Below are 25,548 nucleotides of genomic sequence, written 5' to 3'. Positions count from 1 at the left end.
GCAGCAAGGTAAAAATGCAAACCCTAAAGGGGAAATGATTACTTTTCAAACTTTGAGTACTGCGAAAATTATTAGATTTTTAAACCTAGAGAAAAAATATGATAAATTTTTAGTTTTTTAAATATTTTTTGTTAAATAACATTTTTATTCTAATTCCTAACAATAAATTCTAACAGAAAGGTGGGTGTTTAGGTTTTTAAAAGTTAACGAGTAAGGTGAAAATTTGGAATTTCAACAAACCTTGGGTGGGAATAAGTCTTTTCGCCAATTTAGTTTTAACAATCAAATTATAGTTTTTTTCACTTTGTATGATATATAATAAAGTTAATACCGCCTGTATTTTTAGTAGTAGTATAAACAAATGTCAGTTCATGTTTTTTCCTTCCAATCTTTTTTTTTTTTTTTTTTTTGCCCTTTTCCTTCTTTCTCATGTCTTGTCAATTTAAAAACACATTGAGGGGATCCAACGGATTTAGACAAGGTTGGTGCTCATGCCAAAGACGGGCATCTCAAAGTTGGTGAAAATAGAATATTCAACCAACGGAGCTTGTTAGCAACAAATCTGAGCAAGGGTAGTAACTAAAGGTGATGATGCCAGGAAGTTGTACACGGATGAAAACACGGTGGCAACAAGAGGGCCCAATTGCACAATCATAGAAAATTGAAAGATCGGTTAGTGGTGACACAAAAGTGGCAACAGCAGAAGAGGAATAGTACTGCTAACAACTTCGTAGAATTTTAAGTTTTTATAATTTTTAACCATAGTAGATACAAAATTATAATAAACGCGGCAGACTGTCATTTAGCTTTGCTAAAGACAAATGATATCGTCTTTTCACTGAGTTTATAAAGTAAAATTAATAGATTTCATTGACAAATTACACAAATAACTGGAAAATTGTTGTTTCCTAGAAAATAGGTGGAAAATAGACAATCAGACTTTAGATTATTATACATGAAGCAGCATCCACGGGTCTGAGCTAATTTTTCAGAGATAACTACTCATTGATAAGCAGTGTTGTTTCTACTTGATCATTATGATGGCTTTGTCAGGTAGAAGGCTCCTTCAACATCTACTTCAAGCACTTTTGATTCTGTACCTTTTCCAGGAAAAAGTTGCGGATTCCGACGTTATTCGTTGCAAAGAAGAGGAAAAAGAAGTGCTACTCGAATTTAGAGGAGGCCTGATAGATAGTTTTGGCACTTTCTCTTCTTGGGGAAGTAAAGATAAAAAAGATTGCTGTGAATGGGAAGGAGTCCTGTGTCTTCAAACCGGCCATGTGTACGGACTCAAGCTTGCTGAAAAGCAATTGAAAGGTACCATTAATGCTTCTTTACTACATAAAATGCATCATTTCCGCTTTCTAGACCTCAGTTACAATAATTTTAGTGGAAGCCCAATTCCTGAGTTCCTTGATTCTGTCAAAAGCTTGAAGACCCTTCGTCTCTCTTATGCTGGTTTTAAAGGACCAATTCCCCACCGGCTTGGAAACCTTTCCAGGCTGCAACTTCTTGATCTCAGTGGCAATGATGGTTTATATAATATTGGAAACATTGAGTGGCTTTCTCATCTTTCTTCTTTAAGATATCTTGACCTAAGTGGCTGCGATCTTTCTGGAGCAGATTATTGGTTTCAAGTCATTAACAAGCTCCCACTTCTCAGTGAACTTCGGCTAGCTTGGTGTCATCTTCCACAGATTACGTCTGGGACTCCCCTGAATGTCAATGCTACTGCATCTCTTCTGAACCTCCATCTTGCTGGGAACAACGTAACTAATTCAATATATCCATGGTTGTTCAATGTCAGTGGAAATCTTAATGAACTTAATCTCAGTTATAACCTTTTACAAGGTCAGATTCCTGAAGGTTTGGGACATTATATGGTTTCTCTTACCCGTCTCTTTCTCGACTCCAACGAACTAGAAGGTGGGATTCCAAAGTCCATCGGAAATATGAGTTGCTTGCTTGCACTAGACTTGTCTTACAATAATCTTATAGGACAACTCTCTGGGTTTATTCAAAATCTATCTGGTGGATGCACACAGAAGAAGCTGGAATCTTTGTATTTATCAGGTAACAAAATCACTGGATCAGTGCCTGATTTTACAAGATTTTCATCCTTAAAAAAATTAGGACTTGGACAAAATCTGTTAAACGGAACCGTTTCCAAAAGCATCGGACAAATGTTCAATCTCGAAATTATAGATCTTGGTGACAACTCCTTGAAAGGCATCATTTCTGAAGAATTTTTCTTAAACCTTTCCAAATTAGAGATTTTGGACTTATCTCATAATTCTCTTGTTTTGGAATTGAGCGATGATTGGGTTCCTCCTTTTCAAGAAATTCACTCTCTATCTCTTGCCTCCTGCAACATGGGGCCTCATTTTCCAAAATGGATCAGAAATTTAAAAGAGTCTGGTGTGTTTTTACTTCGACTTGATATCTCCAATGCTGGCATCTCAGATACAATACCTGATTGGATTTGGCCTATGTTCAATTACTTAGGCTATTTCAACATCTCATACAATCATCTCAAGGGAAACCTCCCAGACTTTTCTTTACTATATCCAGTTCCACATCCAGATCAAGCTCTCCATATATATATGAGCTCAATCGATGTTGAGGGACCCATTTTGTCACTTCCACCGCGTGCAGCTTGCATTAATCTTTCTGGAAATAAGTTTTCAGGACCAACTTCTTTCATATGTTCTGCTTCTGCTAAATATCTGAAATATCTTGACCTCTCTAATAACCTACTATCAGGAATGCTTCCGGATTGCTGGGCAAAATTTGAAAAGTTGCTGGTTCTTAATTTGGGAAATAATGGCCTTTCCGGAAAAATTCCTCCGTCGCTGGGCTCGCTGCATAATATTCTTACATTGAAATTGAGCAGTAATAACTTCTCTGGGGAGGTACCAAATTTCAGCAACTTCACCGGGTTGAGAATTTTGGATCTTCAGGCCAATGCATTATCTGGAAAGCTACCTGAATGGATAGGGGAGAGTCTTCCAAGTTTACTAGTTCTTAGCTTGGGATCTAACAGATTCAATGGGAATATACCTTTGCAGTTGTGCCATTTAGCAAATATTCAACTCCTAGACCTTTCCTTGAATGATATCTCCGGAAGTATACCCAAGTGTTTCAACAATTTCACGGCTTTGTCTGAAACAACAAGCTCCCGTGTTGCCATAACCTATGTATACGAGTCGCCTTTTGAGAGAGGAGCACATAAGTATATCGACAGCAACTGGTTGACATGGAAAGGAACTAAATATGAGTACAGCTATACTCTGGGGTTAGTCAAGATCCTTGACCTTTCCTGCAATAAAATGATTGGAGCAATTCCGGAAGAGATTATGAATCTGGTCGGATTGATTGCCTTGAATCTTTCCAGAAACAATTTTAGTGGACCAATCAGTCCCAAGATTGGTCAGTTGAAATCTTTGGATTTCCTCGATCTCTCGAGAAATAGATTTTCTGGTGAAATTCCGTCAAGCCTTTCTCTAATAAATGACCTCGGTGTTATGGATTTGTCATACAACAATTTCTCAGGGAAAATTCCAACAGGCACTCAACTTCAGAGTTTCAATGCCACAGTGTATGAAGGGAATCCTGGATTGTGTGGCCTCCCACTCCCAAAAGAATGTCCTGGAGAAGAACCAGCGCAAGCTCCATCTACTATGAAAGGCAAAATTCCGGAGGATGAGTTTTTAAGCCTTGGGTTCTATGTAAGTTTGAGCCTTGGTTTCATTGTAGGGTTTTGGGGAGTTTGTGGCACTCTAGTGCTGAGTCGGTCATGGAGACGTGCCTATTTCAAGTTCTTGGGTGATATGAAAGATAGGATCTACGTGACGGCAGTAATAAATCTTGCCAAACTGAAGCAAAGGTTCAATAACTAAATGGTAATACTTGGTTTAATGGTTGCTATGTGTGCAAGTTATTATGTTTTAATTTTATCTTTAATTTCCTGTAAACTTGTTGGTTTGTCAAGGAATTCTTGGATGGAAGTCAATTTTTGTCTTTGCTTTAGAGAGTGTTTTTAACATCAATTTTAAGAGCACTTTCAAATATCCATGTTAAACATCTTTGGTATTATATCTGCTTGTCATAGTCAGTCACGAAACTATAAATAAAACGTAGAGGTGTCAATATTAAATAAAAGAAAAATATAAGGGTTTATAAAGAAATAATAAAACTTAATTGGGAGGTTAATATAAATTTTGAAAGGTATGTTTATATTTTACATATACTAAACTAAAAAAATTTTGAAGTTAAAGCGGTTAGTTAACCCCTCGAGTTGATCACTCAATTTTGTTTCATAAGTTGAAAACTAAATACTGAGTTACTTTTTAGCAATTCTAAGAGTATATATGAAATATATGTTCTCGAGAAATTTTGTAGGGTACAATATAATTTGAAAAGCAGTACTCACTTTTGGTTACTATGACTATCCACACTTTTGGTTGGATTTTGCTCTAATACCATCTGTAGAACAATTCCTTCTGCACCTTACTTTGATACCACAATTTAGGACTTAGGACCTTGCTTTAATGCCATAGGTTAGGACAATTCACCCTCTTTAGGATCCAACATCTTTGTTACCATCCCTCCATCTGTTTAAACTATTGTGACCATTCACACACTTATGGCTAGGTCTTGCCTGATAACAATGATTGGACAATTTACCCCCTTAAGGATCCCTTCAGGGTGCCAATGAACATGCTTGTTGACATCCTTTCATCCCTTTGGATACTATAACCATCCACACATAGTCTGTTTGGGTCTAATAACCAACGATTGGACAACTCACCCACCTTGCTTTGATACCATAGGTTGGAAAATTGACCTCCCTTTAGGATCTATCATCCTCGTTGACATCCCTTCAAAATCTAACTCTGATGCCATCGGTTGGACAATTCACACATGCTCATTCTAGTGGAAAATACTTTACTAGCTTAGAAATGTGTTGTGGTCGCAGTCTTTAGGTATCAGCTTTGCTGTGTTTTCACCTTTGCTTTTGTTATTTGGGCTTACTGTATTTCTCTTCATATTCTTTCCTGACCAAATATATTTGAGGCAACCTTTTCTAATTGGCAATGCTATACAATTTGTTTCCTTTCATAATTGTCTTCAGTGATGGTTTTATGGTCTTAAGTAGTGATGCCAAACACTTGTTCAGTTTTCGACCCCGTTTCTTTTAAAGTTCTTTCTTTTTATCTGACTAATGGGTTTTGTTTTCTCCATTTTTACCAGTAGGAGATGGTGCAGATGAGCCATGTTCATACCTCTTGCTGGTTTCAGCTTAAATGGTGTGTTTATATTTTAATCACAGATATTGTATGATGCTGAGCGGATTGTATTGTATGTTTGTAGAAGGAGATTATATATGTTGGGAGTTTGAATGTTCTATGTTATATAACTGCTTTCTTTCTTGTTCATCGAGGAATATCTTATTAATTCTAGTACAAGTGTTGTTAATTTTCATTCTAAGATTCTATTACCTGATGAAATAATTAGAACTTAACAGCCCTGCTAGACCCACTTGTTTGTCTTCTTTTATTGGGTGTTCAAATATTTGGAACTTCCTTTAAAGTCTCCCAGAAAGTTTAAAATTTCCATGGAGAAAGGAATGATTGTGATTTTGAGTTCAAACTAAGGATAGTCTGAGTTTAGTATGAATAAAAAATAATTTAATTTGAGTTGATGACTCAAATAATGACTTAGATTCGTGATTCAATGATAAAAAGATGTTTTATTCAATAATGAACACAACAATGTCATTTTAATAATTATTTGATATAATCTGAGTCAATTCACGAGTCAAGTTCTAATCGAATTGAATCATTCTCCAACTCATGAGTCTAGACTAGTCAAACTCCTTTTAACTCGAATTCGGTTTTGTTTTAAAAATGAGTCTTAGAAAACATGTTAACTCAATTAGGAGAGCTTCATAGTTCAATCTAAAGTACTAAAGGTGTGTTTTGTGCTCACCTCGATCAAATATCTTTTGAGCCAATGATTTGTCTTAGATTTCCTTAAATATCTCCATTGAGAAGATGAGGGTAGATTCAATTCAAATTGAGTCATCTAAAGCTGAATCAAGTTTAGATTGAATCCACTCAATTTCAGTTAAAACTCATTTGAGTTGATGCACAATGTCGTTGAAAGGATAATAGGGGTGAAAACTAACTAAGTTTACAAACGCAACTATCATTTTTAAACTTATCGAAGGGTATATTGTTTTTGAAATTTTCAAAGACACCCATTGACTTTTTTGGATTTTCAAAAAAAAAATCTCTAAAAGTTTTCATTAACACCTCTAATATTTTAAAAAATTATAGTTTGCCCCTAAACTTTTGAAATGGAAAATAAAAAAATAAAAAAACAAGGAAGAAAAGAGAAAACATAATGGATAAAAGGAAAAAGTGAAAATAGAAAAATGTATGTGAAATGATTTTTTTTTTATACTTTCACTTAATGAAATTCACTAATTAAAGTAAATGATAGATAGAAATTTGAGTTTTTTAAACTTAAAGGGTAAAAATTTTTCTTTTTTGCAAACATTAAGTGGGAAATAGTCCTTTGACCTATAAAATATGTAATTATATTTTTTTCGAAGTGTTTACAAATTATAGTATATTAAATTAGGGACAAAGGACTTATTCCCAACCAAAGTTTATTCTTTTCTCAAGTTTCTACTTTTTTTTCTTTCAAAAACTCAAATACTTACTCATGAGTTGTTAAAATTAATCAATTCTGTTAGTTTTAAAATTTTATCTCATTTTCCTCTTTAAACCTTAAAAACTAACAATTTCACCTTTAGGCTAACTTTTAAAATGTAACATTTTCCCCTTATGGGTTATTTTTCATTCTCTGACAACCTCTCTCTCTCAACGCTTTCTCTTCCTCTGATAGTCTCTCTCTCCCCGTCTCTTTCTCTGGTCAATTGTCCAAGTAGGGAAGACGAAGCATTGACTTCCCAAGAGAGATGGGGAGAGAAAGAGACCGCCAAAGAAGAGAAAGTATTGGAAGAGAGAGATCACTAGAGAATAAAAAATAAAGGCTAGGAGGGAAAATGTTATTTTTTAAAACTTACCCTAGGGGAGAAATTGTTAGTTTTTAATGTTTAAGAGAAAAATAAGATAAAATTTTAGTTTAATTAACGGTCTATGGATGAAGGGTGAGAACTTGGGAAACAAGTAAACTTTAAGTGGGAATAAGTCCTTTGGCCTTAAATTAAATATAAAAGTTTATAAGAATATCTTATTGAATCATACCAATTATGTTAATGTTTTGAAAAGGAGACTTAATCAATATATAAGAGATTTTTGAACATACAATAACCCAAATAATCACATTGAACCGTCCACTATAATCATAAAAAATAAAATGTATTAAACAAGAAACAAGAGATGCCATGTGCTTCCGATATGGGAGTCTTTGGTCAGGTCTTCAAAATGAAATTGTATTATTATCATATAAATAAATATATTGTTTAGCTTCACTTATTTTCTAAGAAATCGTCTTATGCAATGCACGTAGACCATGATTGACGGTAAAAAATAAAAGAGATTCCTATCTTTTTCACCAGAGTCTAAAACCTTTACGAATGGCTGGCATGACTTTTGCTACTTTTGGAAAGATGAAAAAGAAAATAAGAGATGATTCATTTAGAAACAATGAATCGATCCACTTAAGTCAAAATATCTTAAGAAGAATAATATATTTATTTTGTAATTTTTAATTAGTCTAGTTAAGCCAAATCCTAAAGCCCTCAATATAGTCTGCGCAACACAGCCGCCACACGCAAACCACAAAATTGTGAGTTGTGCCCCCACAGACCATGCCTTCTTCCGACGGGCAGGGCCGTGTCGTGACACAAATAATTTTTTTAAAATGTTTGGCATCATGAAATAGTCAAATCATTTATAAAAAGCATAATTTTTTCGTATTGTTTATTGCTTATCCTGTGTATGGTAAGATTTGTCTTTAAAATAAAATTTTTTAATTATTACACCGTTATCTTAAAAATATATCACAAATATTCTCAAAATTTTAATATCTATTAATTACATCTCTATCACAACATCACTTCTCTATATTAATAAAATTAATTACTGATACAGGTTTTTATATATTATATCGTACAATACATGTTTTATATCATGCTAATTTTTAATATCTCATAAGATACATATAATTTTTAATAATAATAAATGATTTTAAATTAAAAATAAAATAACATACAGTAACATAATGACACATCATTTGTATAAGCAATTATATATTCAAAAATTTATACATATAGTATTACTAATTAAAAAAACAAAACTTTTAGATATTCTTGTCGAAAAAATTAAACTTTCATTATTTTTTATTAAATTAATTAAACTAATTACTTTAATTCCAACAAATAACTACAATTTATGCATTAAACTTGCGTATTATAATCATGAGACCTGAAAACAAATGTGAAAGGAAACATAAGAGCTTACATGATTGAGAAACGTTGGTAGAGAGAAGTTGTGCCACATAAGCATCGGTTGGCCGTGAAAATGCCGTTCTTAGCGGCTTCAAAGCCCAATGCTGATAATTGGTAGACAGCAAGCATCGGATTGCTTGATATGTTTTTATGTGATTGCATATTATTTTATTTTTAATTCAAAATCATTCAAATATATGATGATACAATATTTTGTACTCAATTGGACATTATTTTACTAAATAAGAAATCAATGGAGAAGGAGAATGGTAAGTTGTCTTTTGACCGTACTGGAGACAAAGAGAAAGTTAATCGAGTTGTGAGTTTCCTCAAATCTAGCTGCCACAAGAAGCTCACTCAAATGTCAAGAAATAAATGAAACGATGGCATTTTGAGTTGAATGTTGTAGGAGACAAAAGGTGATGGAGTAAGACAGGAGGAGATGAAAGTCGGCAAAGTTTTCCAATGCAATCACTAGATTTTTTTTAAATGCAGTTCTATCTTTTTCATTTATGGAGGTTCCCTACGCTTTATCACACCCAACCTTCTTCACACTTCTATTTTATTAACTAAGATATCAATAAAATCATAATTCAATACTCTTTTATTACTATCAATCAAATATAATAATTATATCGATATTTTAATTTTATTAAATACAATAATAATTTATTTAATCTATTTTTATATCCTACCATACCACACACACCATCTTGACTCGATGAAAAAATTGAATTTGAAAACATGAACCCAAACAATCCTTAGGTAAATAATTCATCGTTAGCTAACATACATAATAACAATCCTCACACACTCACTTACCTGATACTGGGCTGCAAACAATACGTGTCGTTTGTGAGCTACAAGTAGTTCGTCTTGATTATTATCTAGTCGAGCTCAAGTGGCTCTATTATTATATTAAGCTTGTCATTTCTTGGCTTGATGAGCTCACAAGTTTGCATCTCAATTCAAGTGTAATATTAATAAGCTCTTAAAATTTAAAATTTTACATTAACCTGTATATCTGAGTATTACAAATTTTATCTAGCTCTCTCCACATTAAATTTTGCACATACAACTCAACACTAAACTTTAAATATAAAAAAGTAATTAATAAGTATATAAGTGACGAGGTTTAATTGCAATATCTTGAGTTGAGTTAGATTCATCAACTTCTATCATAACCTTGAGCTCAAGCCACAAACTCCCAAACTGTTGAGCTTAAGCACGCATTTTACATAAACTTAATCAAGTCAAACTCAAGCCAATAAAACTTAGCTCAACTCAGCTTGATTGCAGGCTTGCTTGACACACCGGCTTTTTTTTTTTTTTGGTCTCTTTATTATTGAAGATTAAAATATTTTGAACTTCCAGAAGTTCAAAATTCCCGTGGAGAAAGGAATAACTGTCACTTGATATTTTGATTGATTTGTGGAAAGAGCACAACAGTTTCAAACACTTCAAAGAGAGATTTGAAATTGGATCATTTATTCTATAGTCACCATTTTCATGAATTATTAATTACGTCACTATTCATTGTTAATTCATATCCAAGTTCACTGCATTTCCTGTTATGCAGTCAAGTTTTTCTTTAGTCAAACTCACAAAAGCAATATCAAAGAGGGGAGTAGCCATCATGTAAGGACTAGCCAAGTTATCTACAGGCAGATCAACACAATTTTCCACATTGAAAAGACACATTTTATCTTGAAATAATGAAAAGAATGAAATTTGACAGATTGAACTGTTTATATATTGAAAAGACACATTTTAACAATATAATTCCTATAGTCCCACGTCTACTTAGATGAATTTCAACCACTCTTCTTCTCATTATAAATGAGTTTAATCTTTTCATTTATAATTACATTTCAACTTATTTTCATGTTTTCCTTTTATTAAAAAAAACAAATATTTAATAAGTTTAAAATTAATATTGAGTATTGAGCCAGCTCAAGTTTGGTTCTTTGTATTGAGCTCAAGTGTAACTTTGTCAAAACTCATTGAGCTTGACTCCCTTAAACCTAACTAAACTTGAGTAAATCCAAGCATAAGTTTGAGTCAGCTCAAATCCACCCTACTATGGAGAGGTGTTACATGTGGTCATGAACACCGAAGGGTTTGTAAGCTTGATCTAATGTAATATTAAATTAGATACATTTATATAATAGTATATCAAATCTAGATGTTCAAGGAAATCTAAGAATGAGGTGTTTATAGGACGATAGGAAATGATATTAATGTAATATTAAATTAGACACACTTAGATCATAGTACATCAAATCTAAATATCTAAGGTACTTTGAAGATTATATTATCCCGTTACAATATTAGACAATTAAGCTATCTCATGATGATAGGATATAAAGATAGAATATGATTCCATAATAATTAGATATGAAAATGAAACATTACAAAAATTTTGAAAACGGTTAAAACTACCAAGTCTTAATAGATAGAAAGACTTGTATCCACACTTGACGTAGACTTTTTCTTAGGGCTATGTCAAGAATCGTATCAAGGTTATGGAGGATCGGCATGGGATTCATCAACTCCAATCTTAGCATTAACAGAGTATATTCTGGAGAACGATGTGTATGCATATGCTTTACACAGTGGTATTGGAACAATTCTATGCAATGACAACTACCCTAGCCTCCCAACAAGGATTGAATGCCACTGATGTCATAAATTTGATCCGAGAGTTGTTGAGAGAGTAGGGCAGCACTGCAGTCAATGTTAGTGAGTCAGTAGAGGCAGCACCGACACAAATTTCAAAAGAAGGGAGGGTTAATCTGCGTATAAATATTTAATCTTTATCTTCCTAATAATAAGTTGATATAGTTTTACTAAGCCTCAAACCACTTTTTTTCCGCAATAAATGACAATTCATTCTTTCTAAATAAATCATCTCTTCTTTCCTTTTTCCACATCTTGCCAAAAGGAACAAAAATTAGGCCTGCCAGCCCAAAATGCTTCTGTCTATAGTCAGAAAACTAATATTCTTTTGAATAATCTTTTAAGGCATAATTTGAATAATGCACTGTGAATCATGCTCAAAGTGCATAATAAGTGAAGTTAAAGGATAGATTAATATGATATTATGAATGAACAGTTACAGAGGGACCGTTTCTTTTTTGTAGGTTGTCCGGCCTGTTGCGCTTTCCTTGTGCCTGTTTCGCTTTAGGGGGCTGGTTCACAGGGACAACATTTGTAACTTTATGGAATACTAATGGATTAGCCAGTTCCTATTTGGATTGGAAGGCTGCAAATTCGTAACCGCTGCAGTTTCGACTCCCGTTAATAGTTTTTCGTTATTGTTACTATGAGTAATTGAAGCAAAAGGAGATCATACCCGTTGGTGTCAATTACGCGGTTCTTAGACATTTGTAGCTCTACACAGTGCTTTCGGACTTATAGCTTTTATCTTACGTCAACTTGAACTTGCTCGATCTAGCCTACTGGGGCCTTACCATGCAATAGCATTTTTAGGTACAATCGCCATCTCTCATATATTGGATAGGTCTCCTATTCGAAACCTTAACATAAATGGTTATTCAGGGAGGTTTGAGGAAGGAGAAGATACTCCTTGATGAACAAGAAAGAAAGCAGTTATATAACATAAAACATTCAAACTCCCAGCATGTATCTTCTCCATCTACAAACATACACTACAATCTGCTCAGCATCATACAGTATCTGTGATTAAAATATAAACACACCATTTAAGCTGAAACCAGCAAGAGGTATGATCATGGCTCATCTGCACCATCACCTACTAGTAAAATCGGAGAAAGCAAAACCCATTAGCCAGATAAAAAGAAACAGGGTCAAAAACTAAACAAGTGCTTGGCATGGCTACTTAAGACCATAAAACCTTCACTGAGGACAATTCTGGAAGGAAACAGATTGTATAGCATTGCAAGTTAGAAAAGGTGGTCTAAAAAATATTTGTTCAGGAAAAAATCTAAAGAGAATTACTGTAAGCCCAAACAACAAACACAAAGGTGAAAACACAGCAAAGCTGATATAACTAGCATGGAAACGAAGATGCGGAAACGGAAATATTAAAATACTTTAATAAAAAAATATAAGAAACAGAAACATAAAAAACATGTAAATATAAAAAATATAAAAGTTTTATTTTAAATACCAAAGTTTTATTTTAAAAGTACAACTTTTAGGAGGCGTTTGGTTTGGGTAATATTTTATTACCAAAATAAAAAGATTACCTTGAAGATATATTACTTAGAAGACGACTGGGTATAAATGATTACTATGTTTGAAAAAATTTGGTAGATATAAATAATTATTGTGTTTGGTTAAAGGTAATAAAATATTATTAGTAAATTATTTTACTTAAATGCCCCTTGAATATAATTATTTTTAAATATTTTTTATATTATTTATCATATTAATTAAAAATAAATTTATTTTTATCTCAAAAAATTAATAAATAATAATATAATTATAATAAACTCAAGATTACCTCAGTAATATTTAAATACCTAAGGTGAATGTGATAATCAGATTACCACCTATATTACCTGTCACGTCAGCATTGATAATAGAAGATTACTGTAATCTTTTATTACTGACAAACCAAACAAGAGAATAAAAAATAGATTACCAAGGTAATCTTAAAAACCGTCAATCAAACACCCCCTTAGTATTTCTTTAAAAGTGTACAAAATTTATTTCATAGTATAAAAACAATTAACTTTTATTTTTTTTTTTCCTTTTATTTAGTGTGTAAACTTCTTATTTTTTGAATTATTTAAAAGTGTGCATAAAAAAAATGCAAATTAAACTTTTACTGCAGTAAATTTGTAAATATGAACTGGTTCGGCCTATCTAATCTAAATTCTCCATATAAAATGTAAACTAAAGATTAATGAAATTGTTTCTATCGCTGTAAGCCTTAAAGCCGGCAAATATAAATTATAACTCAAGCCTTTGATCAGAACAAAAAAAGAAAACTCCCAAAACCCAACAGTCAATAACCATGTTATGTACTTCACTCTCTGTAATTTATTTTTTTTCTTAAAACACAGGTGGAGGGATTTAGTGGATGCAACATATTAATAGGACACATGATCACTTACTGTAAAGGTCTTTAATGTTTCTCAGACTTCGAATAGATTTTTGCAGACAACGAATAAATAATGAGGGAATCAACAATGAGAAGAATGGCTAAATAGATAGTAGGAAGGGAACTGATACTGGGAAGAAAGACGGAACAGATAGTTGGAGGGAGGCAACAGATAGCGGGAAGAAGGAAAACAGAGGAGAGATGAGTTTCCCCGGAGAGAAGAAGAAGTTCAGATGTCGGAATATTGAGAAGACAAAAATAGAATAAGAGGTTGGGTTAGAAATGTTTACAAATGTGGAAATGAAACAGATTTATACAAATTGAAATGCATTTTGAATCTTCCTAAAATTTTTGAAACGACTGAGAAACGTTTTGTACCAGCTTCGGGGCATTTTGGAAACGCAGAAATGCACCCCTTAGAGAGTTTTTGTGCTTCATACTTAATTAAAGACTGCAACCACAAAACAATTCCAGGCTAATAAAATATTTTCCACTAGAATGAGCGCGGGTGCATTAGAATTTATTTGAAAGCGATCTTAAAATTGATGTTAAAATCATTCTCCAAAGCAAAAACTGAAAATTGACTTCCATGGATTGCATGACAAATCAACAAGTTTAAAATTACAGATAAAAGTTAACGAATAATAACTTGCACACCTTTCAACTATTAAACCAAGTATTACCATTTAGTTATTGAACCTTTGCTTCAGTTTGGCCAAATTTATTGCTGCTGTCACGTTGATCCTATCTTTCATATCACCCAAGAACTTGAAATAGGCATGTCTCCATGACTGACTCAGCACTAGACTGCCACAAACTCCCCAGAAATCTACAATGAAACCAAGGCTCAAACTTACATGGAACCCAAGGTTTATAAACTCATCTTCTGGAATTTTGCCTTTCATAGTAGATGGAGCTTGTGCTGGTTCTTCTCCAGGACAATTTTTTGGGAGCGGGAGGCCACACAGTCCAGGATTCCCTTCATACACGGAGGCATTGAAACTCTGAAGTTGAATGCCTGTTGGAATTTTCCCCGAAAAATTGTTGTATGACAAATCCATTACACTGAGGCCACTTGATAGTGAAAGGCTTGATTGAATTTCACCAAAAAATCGATTTCTCGATAGATCGAGAAAAATCCAATGATTTTAACTGACCAATCTTGGGAGTGATTGGTCCACTGAAATTGTTTCTGGAAAGATTCAAGGCAATCAATCCTACTAGATTCATAATCTCTTCAGGAATTGCTCCAGTCATATAATTGCAGGAAAGGTCAAGGCTCTTGACTAACCCCAGAGTATATTTGTACTCATATTTACTTCCTTTCCATGTCAACCATTCGCTGTCCATGTACTTATATAACCCTCCATAATAGTACGTATCATATTCATAGGTTATGGCAACATGGGAACTACTTGCCTCAGACAAGGTTGTCAAATTGTTATAACACTTGGGTATACTTCCGGAAATTTTGTTCAAGGAAATGTCTAGGATTTAAATTTTTGCTAAATGGCAAAACTGCAAAGGTATGTTCCCACTGAATCTGTTAGATCCCAGACTGAGAACTAGCAAGCTTGGAAGACTCTACCCTATCTGACAGGACCCATCTTGACCTGCTAAACTCGTAATATCCGAACACTCTTATAAGACTTAGGAGGCTGAGACGTATCCTGTAAAGCTGCTCAAATATTCTAACAAACACACACACACATATATAAATACATCTTAATTTCCATTCAAACATGAGAATAAGTTTTTGTTAGGCCTCTAGCCATTAAATTTTTGCATAAGTTCACAAGATCCACATACCCAACAAATACGACACCTACGGAAGATGTTCTATTGTGGCACAACCTTGAGCGGATTCACAGCTTAGCATGACCCTAGAGATGTCCTGAAGGGGAAATTTCTATAAGGGTGAGCTAAAAGCTCAGTGAGTGAACAATTATAAAACAATTCTAAAATAACTGAATACATATATATAAAGGAACATATAACAATTTCATAATATATTAGCCAACCAAGATGTTAGATTTCTAAGAAGTATTTGAATCATCACCACTAAAATAAAATCATTTATTGTTGATAATTAAGTTTTATTAGGAAACACCGTCTTTGAATTACTGCTGGAGTTCTTGTCAAAAATTTCAAATAACATTTTCCCAAATAAAATTTTCAAGCTACAATTACAACTAAACCAAATTGTAGCCACTTCTAGATTTTTCTTTTCTTCTTTTGCCTTTGGCAACATATTCATGACACAAGATTTGTCAATGGTTCTATACATATTAAAATTTCGTGAAAACGTCACACTAATGATAAAAATGCTTGAGGAAGGTCATATTTAAATAGAAAAATTATTAGTAACAACTCATATTTATTTCTTTCTTAATATGAACCTCTCCCTAAAACAATAACTTGAGCTATACACCATCACTTATATTTTCAAGAAGAAATTTGTCATGCCTGGTGAGTATCCCCTACACAGGTAGAGCGAGGAAAACTGTCATACCCGACATCTTGTAATCTTGCTCGGGCAAAGCACTAAAATCTATCATGTATGACATAAATACACAGACAAAACAACTAAAATCTGTCATGCCTGACATAAAACACTGTACAGACAGAGCAATTGAAATCTGTCATATCTGACATAAAACATTACACAGACAGAGCAATTGGAATCTGTCATACCTGACATAAAACACTGCACAGGCAGAGCAACTTCTCACATGATATGCATTTGCCGAGAATATTTGAGGGATACCATCTTTTAATGTCATCTTCATTACACAATACTCACTAATAGATTTAAAATAATCATTATCAAGTAGTCACGTTTTCACCATACTAAATAAACTACATTAACTCTACATCCAGCTACAACACTAATTTGATAACATTCAACAATATAACCATTCCATCACTGAGTTAGGCCAACCACCTAATCACATTCATTATTGAATTAAGATTCTTCAGCTCTACAGCTACGCATAATATTAATAATAATTTATTCAGCAATTCAATCATCTATGAAATTGAGTAATACAACCTTCAGTTGTACAGCCTCACACAAAATATCAAACCAAAATAATATTAGCAAATTTCAGTTTCTCATAAAACAAAACTAAATATCTAACTCTACAACCACAAGCAATATCAATAAACAATTTATTCAGAAATTTCAATCCTTCATAGAACTGAATCATAAAACCTTTAACTATAAAATCTAATAATATATATATTCAAATAACATTTAGCAATTTCAATCGTATAAAACTGGACTAAACCTCTTTTAACTCTACAACTATACATGACACCAAATCAATCAACTCTTAACGATTTCCTTCACCCGTCAAACTGAACTAAATACTTTCTAGCTTTATAGCTACACAAAATATTAATACATTAAATATCCATATTTCAGTTAAGTCATAACTAAATTAAACAGCTTTGGCTCTCCAACCACACATACAACATTAATTAAATTAACCTTCAGAATTTATAATAATACACAACATTGGATTAAGTGGCCTTTCACTCTATGGTTACCCACAATCAAAATCAACAATATGCATAATTATTCTATTCTTTATAAGAGATTCCATGAAATCAATAATATCATTTATCAGAGATTTAAAATAAAAATATAAAATTTGCATAAAATAAAATTTCAATTCAAAGTTTGTTTTCCACTCACAGATTTGAGTAGACCCAAAGCTGGTGTTGAAATTCTCTACGAATCCCTCCTTATTTCTTACCTTTTCGCATTAATTTGAAGCAACATGTTAGAATTTTGAAAATCCCCAATTTAAACAGTAATTTAAAAACCGTGGGTATATTGAATCAGTAACATGGTTTCCAGTAAGATAAAGGTTCAGAACAGATGCAGTAGCATTGACTTTGAGGGGATTCCAAGATGTAATCTGTGGAAGATTACACCAAGCTAGCTGAAGTTCGTTGAGCAATGGGAGCTTGTTAATGACTTGAAACAAATCATTTGCTCCACGAAGATCACAGCCACCTAAGTCAAGATATCTTAAAGGAGAAAGATGGGAAAGCCACTCAATGTTTCCAATGTTATATAAACCATTATTACCACTGAGATCAAGAAGTTGCAGCCTGGAAAGGTGTCCAAGCCGGTGGGGAATTGGTCCTTCGAAACCAGCGTGGGAGAGACTATAGGGTCTCGAAGTTTTTGACAGAATCAAGGAACTCAGGAATTGGGCACCCACTAAAATTATTGACACATCGCCCGTTTGAAGAAGTCGACTCCTCTCCATTCACGGCAATCTTTTTCATCTACGCTTCCCCAAGAAGAGAGAAGGCCGAATCTATCTATCAGGCCCTTTTTAAATTCGAGCAGCGCTTCTCTTTCCTCTTCTCTGCGACGCATAACGTTAGAATCCGCAACTCTTTGTTGGAAAAGGAACAAAATCAAAGCAGCTTGAAGTAGTGTTGAAGGAGCCTTCTACCTGGCATAGCCATCATAATGGTCAAGTAGAAACAACGCTGCCTATCTGTGAGCTATTATCTCTGAAATTTAGCTCAGAAGTTCAGAACTCATGCATACTCCATTAATATAATATATTGAGTTAATGTTTCGGAGAAGAGACCTAACCTTGAGAATACATTGGGTTGGAACCACCCACATTGAGTAGAACAAATTTTGGGTCAAATCTCTTATTGATTTTGATTTTGATATATCATCAGAAAAGGCTTAAACTCATATTCTCTTAGATATAGAACCACATTTTTGCCACCCTGTCTTGGGGTTTAGAATACATAGTATTGATCCTAATCTAAATTGTAATTGCCATGCATTGTCCGCGATTGGAGTCTTCGGTCAGGTGACTCGGGTCTTCAAAATGATACTCTATTATTGTCCTTATATATTATTAAAATATTGTTTAACTTCATTTATTTTCAAAGAAATCGTCTCGTGCAATTCACGTAAACCATGATTCACGGCTAAAATATCTTAAAGACTGAAACCTTTGAGGCTGGCAGGCATGATTTTCGCTCCTTCTGGAAAGAAAGATGTTAATAATATATAAATAACGTTCATCTTCTACCTGATCAAAAATTCAATTTTCTAACATATTCTCATTGATTAGAATATATAAATAACGTTCATCGTGCGGGCATGTCTCCGGTGTCTCTTTCTTACCTCTCTGACCATCTTTGGCTGGAGACAAAGACAAATTTGTCTTCATCTCAGATGAAAACCGTTCATTTTTGTCTGAGTCGTCTTCGTCTCTAATCGAAGAGAGAAGCAAGAGAGACCATAGGAGAGATAAGAGGGGAGAGAGGACGGCCTATGGTCGCAGAAGAGGAAATCAGCGTCGGAGGAAGAGAAACAAACCCTAAAGGGGTTTTTGTCACTTTCAAACTTTGGGTTGGGGGAAAATGTAAGTTTTTAAATATGGAAGAGAAAAATATGATAAATTTTTTTTAATAAATGACGGTTTTACACCTAATCCTAACTGAGATTTTTAACAAAAATTTGGTTATGAGTGGGTGTTTGTGTTTTTGAAAATTACAGGGTGGGAGTTTGGGATTTCAGTATACCTTGGGTGGGATTAGGTATTTTGGCCTAAAAAGTTATATAAAATGGTTTAGGCAAATAAAAAAATAAGTAACAGAATTTCAAACTGGCAATTAACAAAACTTGTACCGGAATTGATTAGATACTCCTTGATGAACAAGAAAGAAAGCAGTTATGTAGCATTAAACATTCAAACGCCCAGCATGTAACTGCTCTTTCTACAAACATACAATGCAATCCTCCCAGCATCATACAATATCTGTGTTTAAATATTACACACAATTTATGCTGAAACCAGCAAAAGGTATTAACATGGCACATCTGCACCATCACCAACTGGTAAAATCGGAGAAAACAAGACCCATTAGCCGGATAAAAAGAAACGGGGTCGAAAACTGAACAAGTGTTTGGCATCACTACTTAGGACCATAAAACCTTCACTGAAGGCAATTCTGTAAGGAAGCAAATTTCATAGCATGGCAAGTTAGAAAAGGTCACCCCAAATATATTTGTTCAGGAAAAAATCTAAAGAGAATTACTGTAAGCCCGAATAACAAAAACAAAAGTGAAAACACAGCAAAGTTGATACCTCAAGACTGCAACCACAATACAATTCCAGGCTAATAAAATATTTTCCACCAGAATGAGCATCGGTGAATTGTCCAGGCGATGGTGTCAGAATTTATTTGAAAGTGCTCTTAACATTGATGTTAAAAACATTCTCCAAAGCAAAAACAGAAAATTGACTTCCACGAATTCCGTGACAAATCAACAAGTTTAAAAGCAAATTACAGATAAAAGTCAACGAATAATAACTTGCACACCTTTCAACTATTAGTCCAAGTATTACCATTTAGTTATTGAACCTTTGCTTCAGTTTGGCCAAATTTATTGCTGCTGTCACGTACATCCTATCTTTCATATCACCCAAGAACTTGAAATAGGCACGTCTCCATGACTGACAAAGCACTAGACTGCCACAGACTCCCCAGAACCCTGCAATGAAACCAAGGCTTAAACTTACATAAAACCCAAGCCTTATAAACTCATCTTCTGGAATTTTGCCTTTCTTAGTAGATGGAGCTTGGGCTGGTTCTTCTCCAGGACATTCTTTTGGGAGTGGGAGGCCACACAATCCAGGATTCCCTTCATACACTGAGGCATTGAAACTCTGAAGTTGAGTGCCCGTTGGAATTTTCCCTGAAAAATTATTGTATGACAAATCCATTACACCGAGGCCACTTATTTGAGAAAGGCTTGATGGAATTTCACCAAAAAATTGATTTCTCGATAGATCAAGGAAATCCAATGATTTTAACTGACCAATCTTGGGACTAATTGGTCCACTGAAATTGTTCCTAGAAAGATTCAAGGCAATCAATCCCACTAGTTTCATAATCTCTTCGGGAACTGCTCCACTCATTTTATTGGAGGAAAGGTCAAGGCTCTTAACTAACCCCAGAGTATATGTGTACTCATATTTACTTCCTTTCCATGTCAACCATAAGCTGTCGATATATTTATGAACACCTCCATACCAGTAGTTATCATATTCATAAGTTATGGCAACATGGGAACTCCTTTCCTCAGACAAAGTTGTGAAATTGTTGAAACAATTGGGTATACTTCCGGAAATATTGTTCAAGGAAATGTCTAAAATTTGAATATTTGCTAAATGGCACAACTGCAAAGGTATATTCCCATTGAGTCTGTTAGATCCCAGACTAAGAATTAGCAAACTTGGAAGACTCTCCCCTATCCATCCAGGTATCTTTCCGGACAATACATTACCCTGAAGATCTAAAATTCTCAACCTGGTGAAGTTGCTGAAAGTTGGTATGTCTCCAGAGAAATTATTATTGCTCAATCGTAATGTTAGAAGATCATGCAGCAAGCCCATCGACGGTGGAATTTTTCCAGAGAGGCCATTATGTGCCATGTTGAGAACAAGCAACCTTTCGAATTTTGCCCAACAATGCGGAAGCACTCCTGATAGTTGGTTATTAGAGAGGTCAAGATAGGTCAAATTTTCTACGTCAGCAGAACATATGAAAGAGACTGGTCCTGAAAAATTATTTCCCGAAAGATTAATGTAAGATGCACCCGATGGAAGTGACAAAAGTGGTCCGCCAAGACGGTTTGAGCTCATATCTATCTGGGCATACGGCAATTTATCAAGTAAAGAAAAATCTGGAAGATTTCCCTTGAAATGGTTGTTTGAGATGTTGAAATAGCCTATGGTTTCGAATATATCCCAAATCCAATCAGGAATTGTATCTGAGATACCAGTATTGGAGATATCAAGTAGAGCAACAAACTGACCAGAGACTTCCAAATTTCTGATCCATTTTGGAAATTGAGGCCCCATTTTGCAAGAGGCGAGAGATAGAGAAAGAATTAATTTAAAAGGAGGAACCCAGTCATCGCTCAGTTCCAAAACAAGAGAGTTATGAGATAAGTCTAAATTATCTAATTTGGAGAGATTTAAGAAAAAATCTTCAGAAATGACACCATTCAAGGAGTTGTCACCAAGATCTAAGGATTCAAGATTGACCATCTGTCCGATGCTTTTGGAAATGGTTCCGTTTAACCCATTTTGTCCAAGTCCTAGTTCTTTTAAAGATGAAAATCTTGTAAAATCAGGCACTGATCCAGTGATTTTGTTACCCCATAAATACAAAAACTCCAGCTTCTTCTCTGTGCATCCACCAGATATATTTTGAAAGAATCCAGAGAGTTGTCCGATCATATTATTGGAAGACAAGTCTATGGCATGCAAGCAACTCGTATTTCCAATAGACTTTGGAAACCCACCTTCTAGTTCATTGGACTTAAGAAAGAGACCAGTAAGAGAAACCATGTAATGTCCCAATTCTTCAGGAATCTCACCTTTTAAAAGGTTAAAATTGAGATTAAATTCGTGAAGATTCCTACTGACATTGAACAACCATGGATAAATTGAATTAGTTACATGGTTTCCAGTTAGATCAAGGGTCAAAAATGATGCCGTAGCATTGACTTTCAGGGGATTCCAAGACGTAATCAGTGGAAGATTACACCAAACTAGCCGAAGTTCATTCAGCAATGGGAGCTTGTTAATGACCTGAAACCAATCATTTGCTCCTGGCAGATCGCAGCCACTTAAGTCAAGATATCTTAAAGAAGAAAGATGAGAAATCCATTCAATGTTCCCAATGTTATATAAACCATTATTACCACTGAGATCAAGAAGTTGCAGCCTGGAAAGGTTTCCAAGCCGGTGGGGAATTGGTCCTTCAAAACCAGCGTGGGAGAGACTGAGGGTCTCCAAGTTTTTGACAGAATCAAGGAACTCAGGAATTGGGCACCCACTAAAATTATTGTAACTGAGGTCTAAAAAGCGGAAATGATGCACTTTATGAAGTAAAGAAGCATTAATGGTACCTATCAATGGCGCTCCACCAAGTATGCGAAAGTTGAGCTGGAGTCCATACACATGGCCTGTTTGAAGACATAGGACTCCTGTCCATTCACAGCAATCTATTTTATCTTTACTTCCCCAAGAAGAGAGAGTGCCAAATCTATCAATCAGGCCTCGTCTGAATACGAGTAGCGCTTCTTTTTCCTCTTCTCCGCAACGAATAACGTCAGAATCGGCAGCTCTTTGCTGGAAAAGGAACAGAATCAGAACAGCTTGAAGTAGATGTTGAAGGAGCCTTCTACCTGACACAGCCATCATAATTACCATGTAGAAACAACACTGCCTATCAATGAACTATTGTCTTTGTTTTAAAAATAGCTCAGAGCCCATGCATTCCCTTGTTCGATAAAACTACAAATTGTGTGTATCAATGTATTATTATAAAATTGAGTGATTTTATTTTTAAAATAAAATAACATATAATCACATTATAATATATTATTTAAATATTCAATTAAATATTTAAAATTATATGTAAATACATATCATATGATAATGACACATTACTTAGATATTAAATATATATATATATATATATATATATATATATATATATATATATATATAAGAGTAATGTTATGTGTATTTATTTTTTGTATACATAAATACGTATATATGTGATATATCGTTATATAATTGAATGTTATTTTATCTTTAATTTAAAATTAATTAATCATTTGATGATATATATTAAATATATATGTACTCAAAATGAATAGGCATAATTTTGTTGATATATTAATATATTGTTTGGCTTCACTTGTTTTCAAACAAATCGTCTAATTAGCATGATTCACGGTAAAAATAAAATGAAGTCGTATCTGCTTTAGGGCCGGCAGGCATGATTTTCGCTCCTTTTGGAAAGATGAAAAAGGAAAGAAGAATGAATGATTCACTCAAGTCAATTATCTTAAAGAATAATACATTTAAAAGGACTAGAGTTTTGTCAACTCATTAATTTCAACTGCAACACAAAACAAAACAAATAATTTTAAATGTGTTTACCATGGAAGTTTAACCAACCCATTTTTTCAGAAAAAAAAAACTGTAAGTTAAAAGTTTTGTTCCTTCAACCATTTTAATGAAATAACACAAAGGAAAATGATAGTTCATTCTTTTTTATCTCTAGACATGGCAATGAGTAATACCGATCCGTTAAGTCCTGCGACACAGCCTAAAACCATCAAGTAGTGTCTTGATGGACCTTTAACATGCTAACTTGAGTGCTTTGATGGGTCAATCAACAAAATTATATATATTTTATATTTTTCTAATTTTTTTATTATACCTGTATGGCTCATAAACCTAGCACGACCAACAATTTTGTGAATTGTGTCCTCGCAAGCCATGCCAATATCAAGGGGTCTGGCTCAAATACAGGCCAACCCAACCCATCCTACCATGTCTACTTATCTCCCATGCATGATAAGTAAAAGTAGACATAGTCATAGGTCATGTTAGGTCAAATTCAATGAGGTTCATTGAACCCACAAGTCATACTATGCTAAGATCCGCCAACAGACTATGCCAACCCACAACATGGCAAAGTCCTAAGCACAACCTGAGGGGGCCATATTTTACATATACATGTTGTCGGAGAACCAAATTAGAATTCAAAAAGAATAACAGAAGTGAAATAAATTTAAGTCTGATTATTATCCCAAGATTTCTTACCATTAGTGAGACCCGGAAACACAAGAAGCATTGTCCATCAAGAGCTCGATCGGTAGCGACTGCAACTCTCAACGTGCTGTTTAAAAGACCTCTATTTCCTTCTGATTTTGTTTTGTGTTTTTGTTGCATTTCTTGTTGCCAACCCATTTCCACTCAGTACAAGTATTTCCTTACCAAAACACATATATTTGCGGTCAGAAGGTGAGTGATTATCATTTACGAGACGGATTACACAACAATTTGTTTTATGAAAACGTTTTGAATGTTTCAAGATAGATCAGCCATGTGAAATTTCAGTGAACCAGGACGAGTAGACAAGCCGTTTCAATAGCCATTCTTCCATCTTTTCTCAGCCTTTTTGCTATTTTATTTTTTTTAATATAATTAAATAATATTTATACTCTTATAATTAATAAATTTTTTTATCTCTTTTTAAAATAATTAAATAATATTTATATTCCTATAATTAATAAATTTTTGTATCGATAATAATTCATAAATGGACTCCAAAACTAACGGGTATGATTTTGCCAATGAATTAAACTTAGGAGAAAGAGGGATTAAAACATTAGAACTTCTTAAAAAATAGTCCTGAGTTCGAACTTTTATCATGATGTGAAACCACCTAATAAATTATCTATCAAAAAAGAACTAAACTTTGGATGGGATTGTCTGTTGACCTTAACTGATCAGACTTGGCACAACCACAAAATTGTGGGTCGTGCCCATTTCCAGCAGGCCGACCACGTCGTAGGCCAGCTTAACACCTTTGACATGTCAAATCACAAGTTGAGATTGCAAATTAATAAAACTTTTACTGGAATCCATTAGACATTCCTTTATGCACAAGAAAGAAAACACTTGTATAACATTAAACTTTCAACCGCCCTCATGTATCCGCTTCCTGTACAAACATACAATACCTGTGTATACATAAAAGCACAACATTTAAGCTTTCCCAAAATATAATGCAAGCTGAAACCAGCAAAAGAAATGATCATGGCTCCTCTGCACCATCACCTACTGATCAAATAGGAGAAACAGGACATTAGTCAAGTTTTAAAAACTTTAAAAAAATGCAGTTGAAAACTGAACAAATGTTTGGCATTGTGATATTCAAATCATGTATCAAATCATAAATAGAAAACTTAACTTTTTACCGTATATTGTATATTATATGTGTTATTCGTATAAATAAAATTACTGATATTCAAATAGATATGTATTGTATCATATGATATATTCATCATATCATACTAATTTTCAATATACCCTAAGACATAATTTTTCAC

General features: G+C 33.9%; 3 protein-coding genes across 4 annotated transcripts; 1 reads left to right on the top strand and 2 right to left on the bottom strand.

The window, feature by feature from the left end:
• The first annotated feature begins 1,040 nt into the window (after positions 1-1,040).
• LOC123225628 (receptor-like protein EIX2) lies at positions 1,041-3,899 on the top strand. Its single transcript, XM_044649725.1, has one exon. It carries the CDS (start codon positions 1,041-1,043, stop codon positions 3,897-3,899), a length of 2,859 nt encoding a protein of 952 aa, XP_044505660.1.
• A 10,361-nt stretch (positions 3,900-14,260) lies between these two features.
• LOC123225627 (receptor-like protein EIX2) lies at positions 14,261-14,924 on the bottom strand. Its single transcript, XM_044649724.1, has 2 exons — positions 14,732-14,924; positions 14,261-14,592 (listed from the first exon to the last, which is right to left on the bottom strand). The coding sequence occupies exons 1-2, from the start codon at positions 14,922-14,924 to the stop codon at positions 14,261-14,263; spliced, it is 525 nt and encodes a 174-aa protein (XP_044505659.1).
• Positions 14,925-19,282: 4,358 nt separating this feature from the next.
• On the bottom strand, positions 19,283-24,532 carry LOC123225410 (receptor-like protein EIX2). Of its 2 annotated transcripts, XM_044649349.1 has the most exons (3): positions 24,257-24,532; positions 19,973-22,824; positions 19,283-19,574 (listed from the first exon to the last, which is right to left on the bottom strand). In XM_044649349.1, the coding sequence occupies exons 1-2, from the start codon at positions 24,285-24,287 to the stop codon at positions 19,976-19,978; spliced, it is 2,880 nt and encodes a 959-aa protein (XP_044505284.1). In that variant the 5' UTR covers positions 24,288-24,532; the 3' UTR covers positions 19,283-19,574; positions 19,973-19,975. The 2 variants fall into 2 exon arrangements, with proteins under 2 accessions (XP_044505284.1, XP_044505283.1); XM_044649348.1 differs by lacking the exon at positions 19,283-19,574 and having other exon boundaries at positions 19,705-22,824.
• Between the last annotated feature and the right edge of the window lie 1,016 nt (positions 24,533-25,548).

Source organism: Mangifera indica, chromosome 9 (genome assembly GCF_011075055.1).
Source record: "Mangifera indica cultivar Alphonso chromosome 9, CATAS_Mindica_2.1, whole genome shotgun sequence".
In the NCBI taxonomy this organism is placed as follows: Eukaryota; Viridiplantae; Streptophyta; class Magnoliopsida; order Sapindales; family Anacardiaceae; genus Mangifera; species Mangifera indica.
Note: the sequence above shows the minus strand (reverse complement) of the source record. Positions and strands in the feature narration are given on the sequence as shown.

Bases quoted from the DNA above. Each gene is read 5' to 3' on its own strand.
- LOC123225410 (XM_044649349.1), bottom strand. From the start codon at position 24,287: ATGCTTCTTGTGTTTCCGGGTCTCACTAATG. The intron at 22,825-24,256 runs GTAAGAAATCTT...TGGCTGTGTCAG, and splicing joins GTTTCCGGGTCTCACTAATG to GTAGAAGGCTCCTTCAACAT.
- LOC123225627 (XM_044649724.1), bottom strand. From the start codon at position 14,924: ATGGACAGCGAATGGTTGACATGGAAAGGAAGTAAATATGAGTACAAA. The intron at 14,593-14,731 runs GTCAGTTAAAAT...AAATTCCAACAG, and splicing joins ACCAATCACTCCCAAGATTG to GCATTCAACTTCAGAGTTTC.
- LOC123225628 (XM_044649725.1), top strand. From the start codon at position 1,041: ATGGCTTTGTCAGGTAGAAGGCTCCTTCAACATCTACTTCAAGCACTT.